A 14,566-nucleotide genomic window follows, 5' to 3' on the forward strand; every position below is an offset into this window, starting at 1 on the left:
GGCCTAGAAAACACATCAGGTAAATGTTCCACCAAGTCAGAAAACTACGAAAATCTTTTGTTTTTTTTTCAAAAAGTATTATTTTTTTTTTTAATTATTATTTTTTTTTTTCAAAAAGTACAAAATTTTCCAGAATAATCAGATAATGTTTGGTTTGCTCACCTGCTGCTCCTTGCCTTGTTCGGCTCGGCGGGTACGGTAGGAAGACCAGTGGCGGATGTGACTGTTGAGAATGTGATATTGGAGATACCGGTTTTGAGGCCTGCAAAATCAGAAATAAGGATTCTGTGGATTCGAAAAGTTCTTTGAATTCCCATATTTCAATTTCCCAGTTCTCAAATATTAAAAGCCATTAAAAATCCTGTAACTTTCTCTCCCGATCTCGAATGTCAGGTTCTTTTTTTTCAATTTTTCCTACTCGCCTCATTCTGAAAACATGCCGACATATCTCTCTCGACCACCGGCGTAGTCTGAATGGCTACCGACGATCGAGCGGGCACGAAACCCAGACACTTTGCCACGTATTTCTGTCGAGTCAACAGTTTGAAAATGAGATTATCGACAGATCCCTGTCGATTCATGGAATGTGTCGACGAGGAAGCCGACGATGGAATCGAATGAAATCCGTTAGAAGCAACGGCTAGGGGATGACCGGCTGACTTGCATCGGGATGCTGGTGAATGGGATTCACTTCGACGCGATGGAAGCATAAGAAAAGAAGAGGGTTCAGAATAGGATGTAGTGAAGAATATATGGTACGATTCTGAATTTTGAAGATTCTATGATGTGAGATCATGATCAAAGAGGTACGACAAACACGGCAAGGGAAAGGAATATAGAGCTTTTAAAGAATGAGGATCATAAGGTGGAAAAATTGAGCGTTTGAAGTATGAAGTTCCAAGATTCTGAAAGCGTCCGAAATTTCAATTCAAATATCGGATTCAAACAAATTGGGACAATATCCAGATTCGACAGTTTCGTGATCATAATATCTTGAATTTTGGTAACTAGGTTTTTTCGTTTTCGAGGGGATTCCAAGATTCTTGGGATCAAATATTAGGCTATATGATTTTTTTAGAATAAAGGAATTTTCAAATTCGTAATACTTTGAATCCGCAAGATTATAATTTTTTCTAGATTCTCAAAACTTGGATGAAATATACCGTAAAACCTGTAATAGAAGGGCCTCCCTGACTGTCAAGTTTGAGCTCAGTTATCTCAATTCCATTGCAAAATATCAAAAATGTGTCAACTAACAAAATATTGGTGATATTGTGACAAACAATTTATCAGTTGAATACTTTTTGATACCTTGCACAGGAATCGAGATAATTGAGCTCGAAATTGACGGTTCTGGTGGGCTTCTATAGAGTATTTACTGTCTTTCAACAAGTTACAGTACTCCAAATACTCATCCTTAGTTTTCAAACCAAAAAAAACAGAAGAACTAAACCAAAAGCCACAGAAAATCACAAATTCTGTGTGGTCTGCTCTCGCTCAATTGTTTTTCTTTGTGTCGAATCTCGCGAACTCTTCCTCTTCTCCCAAAGACATGGATGAATAATCGAAACAGACTTCTTCTCGTCAATCTTTTGTCATTTTCGAATTTCTATTTTTTTTATTTGGTTTGTTGGATGTATATTGTTTTTGCTCTCTTACTAAAATTTTGAAAGAAAAAAAAGAGAAAAAGAATCAGAAAAAAACTAGCAGACAACTCAATGCATTAGGTAGTGGTTGATTGGGTCAATGATCTACAAAAAACGGGTATTTGTTATGGAAAAAAATGGATATTCTGAAATATCGGAAAGTGACGCGGATTTCAAAAAATACATAATGAAAAATGTTTTAGATCTCTAGCAAACCGGAGAGTCGAGATATGAGCGTTAGAAGTTTTGAGATAAAGAACCGCAACGCGACCGCGCCGCACGTAGATCAAAACTTCAAACGCCTGTATCTCGACTCCCAGCCGTCATAGGAAAACTTGAAATTTCGTGAGCACACACTAATTAGATACCAATTAACGCATTATTATCATTTTGAGGACTTTTTCCCTCCTTTGAGTAAAAAAACTGATTGGGGAAGCACAAAAATCAGAAAAACACGGAACAGGAGGAAGAGGAAAAAGTAGCAAAATGAGAAGGTTGCTTTCTTCTGGAAAAGGATCTTCTACTACGTCTTCTGAATATCGGACACCTACGCTAATGATATGTGCATTCAGAGTACTCAATTTTCTTCTTCTTCTTCTTTTTCATCTTATTCTTCTTATGCTCATCATCTTTCTTCTCATTTTTTCGTCATCACCTTTTCATAATTTTTGCATTCCGTAATTGGGGTCAAAGATGCAGAAGAGTAATTGGGAAAAAAATTGAGAAAATTTGTGAGGTGCTGAAAACGAAACTACCAAAAAATTATCCACAAAAATTGGAGAATGACACATTCGGAATTTTGGATGAAAGTACAAAATATTTGAATTTTTGAACAAACCGAAATTGGAATTTTTCGGACAACAGCATGAATAGAAATCGATTTGCATATGTCTGGATGAAATAAAATGATCAGAATCCAATTTTTAGATTTTTTGACTAGAAGTCACGGATTCTGAAGTTCTAAAAAAATTCAGAAGTTGAAAGAAAGATTCTGAGATTTCGAAGTTCTGAGATTCTGAGATTCTAAGATTCTAAGATTTTGAGATTTTTAGATTCTGAGATTCTGAAACTTTAGGATTCTAAGATTCTAGGATTCTGAGCCTCTGAGATTCTGGGATTCTGAGATTCTGAGATTATGAGATTATGAGATTCTGAGATTCTGAGATTCTGAGATTCTGAGATTCTGAGATTCTGAGATTCTGAGATTCTGAGATTCTGAGATTCTGAGATTCTGAGATTCTGAGATTCTGAGATTCTGAGATTCTGAGGTTCTGAGATTCTGAAGTTCTGAGATTCTGAGATTCTACGATTCTAAGATTCTGAGATTTTTAGATTCTGAGATTCTGAAACTCTAGGATTCTAAGATTCTAGAATTCTGAGCCTCTGAGATTCTGAGATTCCGAGATCCTGAGATTCTGAGTTTCTGAGATTCTGAGATTCTGAGATTCTGAGATTCTGAGATTCTAAAATCCAGAATTTCCGAAATTTAAAAGTTTTGTACTCCAAGATTCTGGCTTTACACATCCTTTCTTGAGCTCAAAAATTTTCATTTTCAGAATTCGATCAAAAATCTGGAAACCTTAAACTTCGAACATTTTGTCTAGCCAACCCAATTGCGGACAATTATTTCCGAACGCCTATATTTATCCCCATTTTTTTGATTTCAAACTTTTCGAATCTAGAATTCCAAGCAAGACGCAGATTTTTGAAAAAATATAAATTTTAATGGAAAACAAAAAGTTTTGAGTAGAAATGGGATAGAAAAGAAAAGAAGATAGAGTAGATCAGAAATTGGGTGTGTGGAATACGAAATTGGGACGTCGGTTGGTCGGAGAAGAAGAAGGAGAAGGCAAAGGGAAGAAGAAGAAGAAGAAGAAGTGTCTGAACTGAAAAACAAGGAAGGAGAAGTGTCCCGCCTCATTCCAGAATTCGTCATTTTCTAGTGTGGAATTCAGAATCTGAATCCGACGAGATTCAGGAATCCTACAAAAACTAGGTCAGATTTCGATTTCCCGATTTTTCTCAATAACAATAACAATTTTTCTACTAAACTATACTTGAATTTGCAGAGATCCATTGTGAATCACAGAAAAAAAGAATGAAAAAAGGAATGGAGATGAGGAGGTGTAACCTTTTTTTTTCATCATTTTGATCTCCTTTTTCTTTTCTGAAAAAGGAAAAGAAGCATGACATCCGAAATTTGAAAGGAAAAATCGGAAAACAGGAGGCAGAATAAAAGAAAATGAAGACGTTGGATTGTCGTCATCTGGAAGAAGAGCAAAAGGATTCCAATTAAATCCGCGGGGAAGAAAAAAAGATGAGAAAAGTTTTAATTAAATACACCTCTCGATAGATTTCTTTATTTGAATAAGAAAAGGGAGTCTATGGGAAGAAAAAAAGAGAAGGAAATGTCTGAAAAATTGGGTTACGGTAGGTGAGGAAGAAAGAGAAGAAGGAGAACTTTGAAAAGTTTGAGGATCGAGAATTTTTTTTCAAAAATTCTCAGAAATTCAAGTTCCCAAATGTGCTCACCTTTAAATACTACATTTCTTTAAAAAAAACGAATCTTCTAGCTCATTTAGAACCCGAGATACACCCATTTGAAGTTGACGAGAGACGCAGACAACGTGACATTCTAACTGTCTGCGTCTCTAAAAAACTTCAAATTGCTGTGCCTCAAGTTCTAGATAAGCTAGAAGATTGAGTTGTTGTTTATAAATGTAGGATTGTTGATTTTCTATATTTTCATTTTCTTTATTTGAATTTTTTTTTCAACTTTCTCTAGCTCATTCATGGGCCGAGATACATACATGTAAATGCATTTGAAGTTTAAAAGAGACGCAGACAATTAGAGTGTCTAGCTGTCTGCGTCTCTAGCCTGCTAAACTTTAAATGATCATTTCTCAGCTCTCAGCCAGATGAACTAGAGAAGTTTATAGAAACGAAGGAATTTTCAAACTCTATCATTTTCGTTCAGAATGCAGAAAATCTGAAACATTTAGGCTAACTGATTTCAAAAAATCATAACTTTGCACAGATAAAAGATACATTTTAAAATAAAATGTATCTTGTAGAACGAATTACAGGATACAAAAACATTATTTTCAACTTTGTCCTATTTTCCTATTACAGGTTTCACGTTCTTTGCTTGCCAAGGGAAGATACAAATTTTGAACCCCGATATTTAAAAAAAAGCGAGCAGATACTTTGGATGCTTTAGAATCTTGTTTTTCTGGTCCACACTTAAAATTCTGTAGCTGCAGAGTTCTGGAATTACAGATTCCCCCGAACTTCTTTTTATGAATTATCTATATTTTCTCACTATTTCAAATTCTTGCTTTATCTGCGGAGAAGTACATTTTCAGAACGAAATTTTTTCTCTGAAAAAAATGTAGTCTTCCAAAAAACCAAACTACAAGACATCCTAAAAACGCCCATTTTTTTCTTTTTTACTTTTTTGTTTTCCGGGTCAACGAAAAGAAAAAAAACTGTTCAAGCATTGCTAATTGATCATTTATGTCACGTTTTCTTCCAATCTAATGAACTAATCATGATGATTTCTTTTAGAAGGTGTTAAAATGAACTTTTGGAATTTTCAGAAAACAGAGAATATATGGATGCAATTCTGACGTTTTTCTTGTGAATGTTGCTCAAAAAAGGTAAAAAGTTGCCATATCAAAAAGAGAGATAAAATGATGACATGAGGCAAGAAAGCAAGGAGTATTTAGATTTAAAAAATGAGGAATTCTATTCTAGATAGTTGAGGATTAGAAGTTTCGTGACATTCGAAAACAACACGAGTACTTCGAAAGATGATTCTGGGAAAATTATCAGAAGGATTATCCTCGAAAAGTTTAAGGGAACTGATGTCACTTTTTTGAGTGCAGTGGAGCGAATTTGGTTTCTTATAAATTTAAAGTTTTATTCTCAATAATTCTGAAGATTACACTGGCACCAACAAGTTTTGAAAGTCAAAAGGTGCTAAACGGTCGGCCGTCGGACGTTGAGAAATCCGAAGTTACGGCTTCCTGCGACTATTAACTTTGACCCTATATATCTCATTTCCTATAGAAGATAATAAAAAGTGATCAACTGATAAAATGTTTATTATAATATCACAAACATTTTTTTAATTTACATATTTTTGATATCGTTTACAGGAAGCGAGATATACTGGCTCAAAGTTACAAGTTAGGATTGGCCATCTATTAGAGAATTTACGGTATATAATCTCGGTTCCTATGAATGGTAGAAAAAACTGACAAACTGGAAAATTGTTTATAGTAAAATCGTAAACATTTTATCAGCTTTCACATTTCTGATATCTCTAACAAGAACCCAGGTAATTTGGCTTAAAGGTGCTTATGTCAAATGGGAAGTTAAAAACTTTTAAAATTTTCAGAAACTTTTGACTTTTGGTGTAATAGTAACACATCGTATTCTCTTGTATCTCTTCTCTCCTATCCCTTTTTCCAGACGTAATTTCCAATTTCCCTAATCAAACCCAAAAACGTTGCTCTTTTTTTTCCTGTTTCTTCTTCTTTTTTTCCATTGAAATCAACTATAAAAACAGAAAACGAAGAGTCGGATTGGGACAAAAAAGGTCCCTCCCCGAATGAATACGTGCTTCTTCGTGACAAAAGTGAAGAGAGAAATAGGAAGAGGAGGAGGAGCAAAAAAAGAATTAATCTCATAAAACATCCATATAAGAGAAGAAGAACGAGAGAGATTGGAAAGGGAAAAGAGCAGGAAAAAGGTTGGGAGAAAAAAAAGAAGAGAAAGGGAAACTTTGGAAAATAATATATGTCCAGAAGACGTCCCATTCGATGAAGAGAATTCATAAAATGATGAGGAGAGAGCACAAGAATTAAACTTTGAACGTTTGAAAAATTGAAAATGAAGGCTACAGTAACCCAATTCAAAATTTCAGAATATATCTAAATTCTCCACAATCTTAAAATCCTTGGTTTTCAGAATTTCAGAACCTCATAATTCTCGAATTGCAAAATCTTAGAAGTTCAGATTTTCAAGATTTCTGAATTTATGAATTTCAGGATTTTCGATTTTCAGAATTTTCGATTTTCAGAAATTCAAAATCATTTTGTATCCTTGTATCTTCGATTAACGTCAAACTAGAAATTTCAAAACCTTTTAAGGGGATTAAAAATTCGAATTAGTGATAAGCAGTCAGAAAAACACAAAAATTCGAACTCTCGAGAGGATATCAGAACAAATAAGGGATCAACGAAAGCCGGAAGTTTATATCCGAACTAGAAAGAGTTACCGTAGTAGGAACCCAGAAGCTGAGAACCTTCTAGAACTATATAGTTACAGTAACCTAAACTTAAAGGCGCGCATTGAAAAACCAAAAACTGCGAAGTGATATCAAAAGGGATGGGGCTCCCTTTGAGCACAAAACCAAGTCTTCTGCAAAATCAACATCTACCCGGAAGCCCTATTCATTTCCTCACTGAGAAAAATGTTCGTTGCAAAATAAAAAATTAGAAGTGTGCTCCTTGTTTTTCTTTTACATCACTTTATCAATTTCCTCCCCCTAAATGAGGTGTTCCCTATTTTGAGGAAAGAAAAATAAAAGAGTTGTTTTATCTCTACAGAGACCAGAGACCTTCAGACAGAAGCCCTTCCTAATCGAATAACAAATGGGACCCTCGGGAGACTTTCGGAAAAGAGTAGGTGAGGAAGAAAAAAGAAGGAGAAGATGTTCACAACAGATTTTGTCACTCTTCTTCTTCTCCTGAATACACTCCCCAATTCTCTCACGCTAAATCCTCCACGCCTGAGCAGAGCATCTTCTTGTCCAAGTTTCGAGGGCAAAAGACGAAGAAGAAGAAAACGTCACGTCACGCAGTGGTGGATTTGAAGATGTCAAAACACATCTAGACTTTTGCAGTCCGTTTTGCATTTGCACCCCCAACCGAAACCAATTTGTCGGCCATTCATATGTTTTCGGACCACCCCCTTTTATAACTATCCTCGTGGGGTGAACTTCAAAAAGAGATCAAAATTCAAAATTTTGTAGTTCTGCAAAAGTTTCTAATTGAAGCAAAATTTGTGTTTCTCAGTGATAAGATCAAAACCTATGCCAGAAAGTGTTTGAGTAGGCACCATTTGGTCGGCTTGGTCGACGTCAGAATCTCAGTATTTCAGAATTTCAGAATCTCAGAATTTTAGAATTCGATAATTTCAGACTTTTGAAATTTAGAATTTCAGAAACATCAGAATTCAATAATTTCAGAACTTCAGAATTTTCGAATTTCGAAATTCAAAAATCTCAGAGTTTCAGAAACTCAAAAGTTCTAATATTCTAAAATTCTAAGAAGTCGCCAATTTTCGACCAACAGAAATGAAAGATAATTTTAAAGTAGATGGAAGAGAGAACACAAAAACAGATGAATATTTTTAAAATGAAGTTATATTTTTACCTTTTTTGTGCATTCTTCCGATGCACTCATTTTCAGAATCTTCCGAAATTCAGAGGAATAGAAATTCATAAAAGAAAGTCTTCAGAATCAAAACACGACTATTCTGTCTTCTTAATCCCCAATTCAAAAAAGGTCAGCATGTCTAACAAAATCCCATTTTCACAAATATCTCATCCTAATTAAGCAAAGTGCACAAAAAACGTCACAGATTTGCACAAGAACCATGTCCTTTTAGGTAGATACTCTACTGATAGAAAGCGAGACATTAATCAAATCAGGTTTCGGTGAGCACAAAACGAGTGAAATGCTCCGAAAAAAAGAAATTTGATTACACTAAAAATCGAGTTGCAAAAAGCATCCTTTGTAAGAGAGGATCATACGTCAAGAGAGAAGAATAGGGGGAAGAAGGTTCAGGACGAAGAAAAAGGAGAAGTAAAGAGAGAAAGTTCCGGGTTTCAATGATTTGATTGAAGAGAGATGTGTTGTATGAGAGTTTCGGTGTGTTCAAGGAGTTGGTTTTGATTTTTGGGGTACGGTATTAAAGGTAAAGGGGTTTGAATTGGTCGGAGCCTCGATACTCTTACCTTTGAGCTCAATTACCTCAATCCAAGTGATAGATATTACCTCAATCCAAGTGATAGAAAAAGCTATCAACTAATAAAAGATTGGTGAGATTATGATAAATATTTTATCAGTTGACCACTTTTTGATATTTCTCGTAGGAACCGAAATAATTGAGCTCAAAGTCCAACTATAGGGTAGGCTTCTATAAAAGCAAATACGGCAGATAGCTCTATTCTAATGTAAGTTTGATTACACCTAAACAAAATTTTTCCTGAGGATTTCAAAGCTTTGAAAATAGCTGCGAATTTCATAAAAATAAGTTTTTATTTAAGTTTTCAAGATGGGGTTTTGGTTGGTGCACCACGTCCTGCTGCCGCTATAGTAGTGTTCATAACTTATGGAGTTCGGAAACAAAATTAATTCAAAATTGTTCAAAAAACTATATAACCAGAAAGCCCTTAGAATTTCCTACAAAACTGTGTAATTTTCAACTTTCCAAGTTCATTTTGAAGCGAGTTATGCGCCATTGAAGCTTTTGAGAGAAACGAAGGTGATCTCGCTTCTCTGCGTCCCTCAAAAAGTTCAAAGGCGCATAACTGAAATTCAATTTTTCCTGAGAAACAAATCATACATTTTTAAAAACTAACCATTTTTAATTCTAGAATATCAGCTACGAAATGTACTATGAAATAAGTAAAACTTTCAGATTTTCAGATTTCATTTCCCTCATCACCCGTTAACGTCAGAATCAGAATCGGTGAACCGTACTTTTCATATTCTGTTTTGCAAAATTATCTTTCTAGCTAAAAAGCAAAAAAATCGTATTAAAAAGTTATAAAAGGTACAAAAGTTATATTTGTGTTCGGCCACCACCCCATAAAAAAGCCGAGGGCTAGGAAATGTGGGCGGAGCTTGAGTATGGAACTCTTCTGGCAAAAACAATGTTTTTCAAGTCTCCCCTGAAGCTGACCGAATGTTGTTTTGTCAAAACAAACTTGTTGAAAAAACGGCGGGCACAAGAAATAAAAAAAACTACGTCAAGATCTGAAGAAAGCCCGAGTAGAGAAGATGAGGAGGGTCTCAGGTCAATTTGTTTTCTGAAATCGAAAAAAGAACAGAGAGAAGATAACAGCTGGGAGAGAAGAGTTGCTCCTGGCTCAGAGGACCACTACTACAGCTGACCGAGAATGTTGTTAGTTCAAGACTCGGAGAGACACGTGAGAGAAAGATACTCTTGTTTTTTCCGGATGTACTTGGACAAACAATTGTTTCTGGGAACCTAAAGAAATGAGTTATCTAACGTTCCAATCATTTTGAAATTTTGACAGCAAGCGCAGAAGGGAAAAAAAGATACATATATAAAAAGGACTCAAAAAACACAGCTACAAGAGTCAAGATATTTTCGGGAAAGTAGCTGGTTAAGAGCAAAAGGCTTAATCTACATTTCGGGGTTTTCTACAAAAAAGTTGAGCTAAGAATCAAAATAATCGGACTGTATTGAGCACAGTTATGCGCCTTTGAATTTTTTTAGAGACACAGAGAAGCGAGATCACTCTCGTTTCTCTGCGTCTCTCAAAAACTTTAAAGGCGCATAGCTCGCTTCGAAATAAACTTGGAAAGTTGAAAATTCCACAGTTTTGTAGGAAATTTTAAGAGCTTTCTGGTTATATACTTTTTGAAAATCTCGAAAACATCTTTCGTTTAAAATCTATTATAAATTGCCTATTTTCAACAAATTTCCTGTTTTTTTGTCGTTTTCCGGGGATATTTTTTGGAATCTTATGAGAAAAAAACACTGGAAAACCAGACAAAACAAAATATTAATTGTAAAACCAATTTGCCGATTTTTTCCGAACTTCCCGAAAAAAATTTTCGGAAAAACTTCCCAAACAAGTATGGTCCTTGCTCATTTTTCAGCCATTTTAGGACAAATTGGTGTTTCGTGTCAAAAAGGAAAAAAATGTTTTTGGTGATGAAACGAGAGAGACCAACTCTTGTGTCCAGCAGCCAGCAATGTAATAAATATAAACAATTTGAGTTTGACACGTGACACCAAAGTCCAGTGCAAAGAGAGGAAGAGTTCGTAAAAGACCCAAAAAAAGCGAAAAAAGACATCAGCCCAATGCGGGGCTCAAACTCGCGACAACGAGATTAAGAGTCTGGTGCTCTGCCGACTGAGCTAACCGGGCGGATATAATAATAGGAGGAGAGGGCGGTTAATAGGTGCTGCAGCAAGAGAACCCACCGTGACTAGAGGCACCATGACATGCGCACAATCAATGCAGCATTTGCATCGAAAGTCCAACGAACAAGCGATGCATTGACCCACGAAATTGACAAGTGAAGACGAGGAATTACGAGCAGAAGAGCCGCGATGAGAAAGATCACGACTTCCACGTGAAGACGATGCACGATGATGTTGAGAATGCGTCGGTGGACCGGATGTTAAGTCAGAAGAACTTCGAGGCAAATGATGAGTTGGCATTAATACTTCTGGAGATTTTCAGAAAAAGAAATGGGTTATGTTTGGAAGGAAGCGGCGAATAGGATGAAAAAAAAATGTGAGAAAGTAAATATTTGGGTTATTACATTCTCTGAAATGAAGAGTAAGGAGAAAAAAAGGTGAATTCAGAAAATGAATCTGGATATAATTCTGTTTGGAGGAATTAGATTTCCGATCAGTTTGCAGATTAATAGCAAATTGAGCTGTTGCAAAAAAGGTTATAGGTTTTCTGACTTCTGGTTTGCTAATTTGAAACTAGAAGACAGAAAAATAAGAAAGTTTGCGAACTGTGGCCGAAAATTTGAAAGTGGGCGGAGCTTAGGTCCGGTAGCGAAATTCTTAAAGGATCATGTATATTTAATAGTTTTTCTGGCCTTTTTTTCGATTTTTAACTTCGTTTAAACAAAAAGTTGAAAAATCGCTAAAAATCGCTAAAAAATGAAATTTTATTTTCGATTTTTGATAAATTTAGAATTTAGAGATAATTTGTTTTAAATAATCCGACAAATCGCGAAAAAAGTGATTTCAGGATTTTACAATTTTGAAGATTTCTGAATTTCTGGAATTTCTTATTTTTTGAATTTCTGCTTTTCTGTATTTCTGATTTTCAGAATTTCTAATTTCTGAATTTCCAAAAAAAAACTCTTTAAAAAATCGGAATTTTGCTCTCTTGAATTTCGGCTCGGCGAAAAAAAAAAGAATTTTCAATCATTGTTCTGCAAAAAATGATCCTGAAAAAACAAAAAAAAAACCAGCCCTGACCAAAACACTAAAAGTCTGAAAATTTGATTTTTCCATTGATTTGATTGATCCATTTTGTTTTTCAAAAAGGGATAATCCCCTCCCCTCCCTCTTGATTAGAGAGACCTTTGACGCAGTTTATATGTTATAGAATGATAAATGATAATCTCTTTTTTCTCCTTTTTTTCTATAAGGCCGGCCAAAGTACTTCGCAGATATCACACCACACCCAAAAGGTTTTGTAAATCCACAAAATGATTATTTTTGAGACAAAAAACCCAATAAAAATTGTCAAAAAAAATAAAGAGGTTCTGAAGCAGTGACCGGATAAAGGGGAAGTTGTAGGAGTGTGTGAAAAAATGGAATGTGCAGTTCTCGGAATTCGGATTTTGATGAGTTGGGCAAAGAAATTTGGGCAATTTTCGAGAGTGAGTGAGAGAGAGAGGGGGGGGGGGGAGAGAATCGGACGAATTTGGACGACAGATATAGAAATGTGGTAGGACTTACAAGGGAACATTTTAAGTTGTCCGGCTGATTCGCATAAACCAACCGTAGAGAATGGAAGAGCATGATTGAAAACCTATAAAACCGTGTTCAAAATCTGTTTAAAGGTGGTGTGCGGTGAAAATTTTTATTGCTTTATTTTGTGCAGAAATTCATGTAGATTCCCATAAAAATAAAGAAAAAATTCGAAAAAATTCCTTCATTGAGAAAAACGGCATCGAAAAGTCAAAGTGGGAACCGGTGGCCTAGCGGCCAGGTGTGAGCTTTCTAGGCCAACTGCCGGTAAAAGCGCGCGGAATCCGAATTTTTATTGATTTTCAGTGTTTGCTCAGATTTTTGTCAGGTTTTTTTATACACCATGTAGGAAATTAACGAAAAAACTTTGAAATCTTTAAAAAACATCAGAGAAAACACTAAAAATCAAAATTCGAATTTCGCGCGCTTTTACCGGCAGTTGGCCTAGAAAACTCACACCTGGCCGCTAGCCCACCGGTTCCCACTTTGACTTTTCGATGCCGTTTTTCTCAATGAAGGAATTTTTTTCGATTTTTTTCTTTATTTTTATGGGAATCTACATGAATTTCTGCACAAAATAAAGCAATAGAATTTTTCACCGCACACCACCTTTAAGAAACCTCTAAAGTGCTGAAATTTCAGTTTTAGTTCCAAAAATCGCTTTTTCAGTGCAAAATTGGTTATCTCCACTCCTAGGAGGTTTCAGAACATGAAAGTTTTTGTGTTATACTTAAAATTATGTAGGATTTCATATTTCATCATTTTTCTCAGAAAATTTTTTTTGAAAAAATTCGAAATTTTTCTAACTCTTTGGGTGGGATGATTTTCTCGAATTTTTAATCATAGTCCTTGTAGACCCAAATACAACACTTTCAAACTGCTACTTTACAGTGATTCGAACTTGAAGTCTTTTTCAAAATTTTGGAAAAAACTTTTTTTTTGTCAAAGTTTCGTCTCCGCTTTTAAAAAGTGATCAATATTCTGGTAAAAGAAAAAAAATGACTCCAGAATGTCGTAACCGTACAAAACCAAAAAAAATCAGAAGGGTGTGAGTCGAATAAAACACATAAAACAACATTTTTTAAGGGGAATCCTACTTCTCAAAGAAAAAAAAGACGAGAATTTAGAGGTATATGAATACAGGGACAAATTGGCGGGATTTACATGAATGTCTGAAAATCTGTCGCCTCTCTATTCCTCTCCAAGTTTTCTCACACACCACACAAAAAACCAGAAGGGGAGGAGAGGATATTGGATTAGCAGCTGGAAAAAAAAACGCTCCTAGTCACCGTTTCTCACAATTAGCATACCATTGAATATCAGGAGACACAGAAAAATGGAGGTGGATGGGACAGAAAAAATGGAGAAGGAGAGAGGAGTTACGTGTTTTTTCACACGGTTTAGCACACGAAAAAGAGAGTCACAGAGAGAAGACACTAGACAAACATAATGAGAACACTTTTGGGGATTCTTTGCTTTTTAGAAGAAGCAGATGTTCTCTTCTAAGGATTCTTTGAATAATTGACCAATAAGCCATTTTGTCTATTGATGTCATTTTGGAAAACAGTGAGATTAGGGAAATGTCAGATGATCATTAGGAGCAACAAATAATAATGGACAAGGACACATCAGATGGATTAAAGAACCTAACAATCGGAAGGTGGATCTTTGTAGCTCACTAGAAGAATAAGGATGTGAAATTGACAATTAAAAAAATTTAAATTTAAAATTTAAACAAAAGAATCTAGAATCTACCGTAAATGCTTGGAAGCCCACTCTGACTTTGGGTCAGTTTACCTCGATTCCTGTGGAAGTTATCAAAAAGTGGAAAATTAATAAAATGTTTATCATAATATCACCAACAATTTATCAGTTTACCAATTTTTGATATCTTTCATGACAACCGAGATAATTGAGCTCAAAGTGAACATATTTGGGATTAGATCAAATACGGAAGTCAACTTTGAAGTCCTGAAAAAGTTGTCCAAAATTTTTTGTTTTCAGAGTATAATAAAAAAGTTAGAGCTTCAATTTTGTAGTTGACAACTTTTTTGTACAAATTCATCTAAATGAGATATACCACTTGAAACCAACAAAGTGCCAAAACTTCCAGAAATGACAATGAATTACAGTATGAGTTTTTTAAGAAA

The 14,566-nt window shown here is 35.2% G+C and overlaps 1 protein-coding gene and 1 non-coding gene across 2 annotated transcripts; both read right to left on the minus strand.

Annotated features, from left to right (window-relative positions):
- Positions 1-2,717: 2,717 nt before the first annotated feature.
- CBG25681 lies at positions 2,718-3,170 on the minus strand (the record flags this gene model as incomplete). The annotated part of the gene is made up of 2 exons (XM_045242745.1): positions 2,718-2,957; positions 3,063-3,170. The coding sequence occupies 2 exons, from the start codon at positions 3,168-3,170 to the stop codon at positions 2,718-2,720; spliced, it is 348 nt and encodes a 115-aa protein (XP_045100364.1).
- Positions 3,171-10,769: 7,599 nt separating this feature from the next.
- On the minus strand, positions 10,770-10,842 carry CBG28461. The gene has a single exon. It is a non-coding gene (tRNA).
- Between the last annotated feature and the right edge of the window lie 3,724 nt (positions 10,843-14,566).

Source organism: Caenorhabditis briggsae (assembly GCF_000004555.2).
Source record: "Caenorhabditis briggsae complete genome, chrII, whole genome shotgun sequence".
NCBI classification, from domain to species: Eukaryota; Metazoa; Nematoda; class Chromadorea; order Rhabditida; family Rhabditidae; genus Caenorhabditis; species Caenorhabditis briggsae.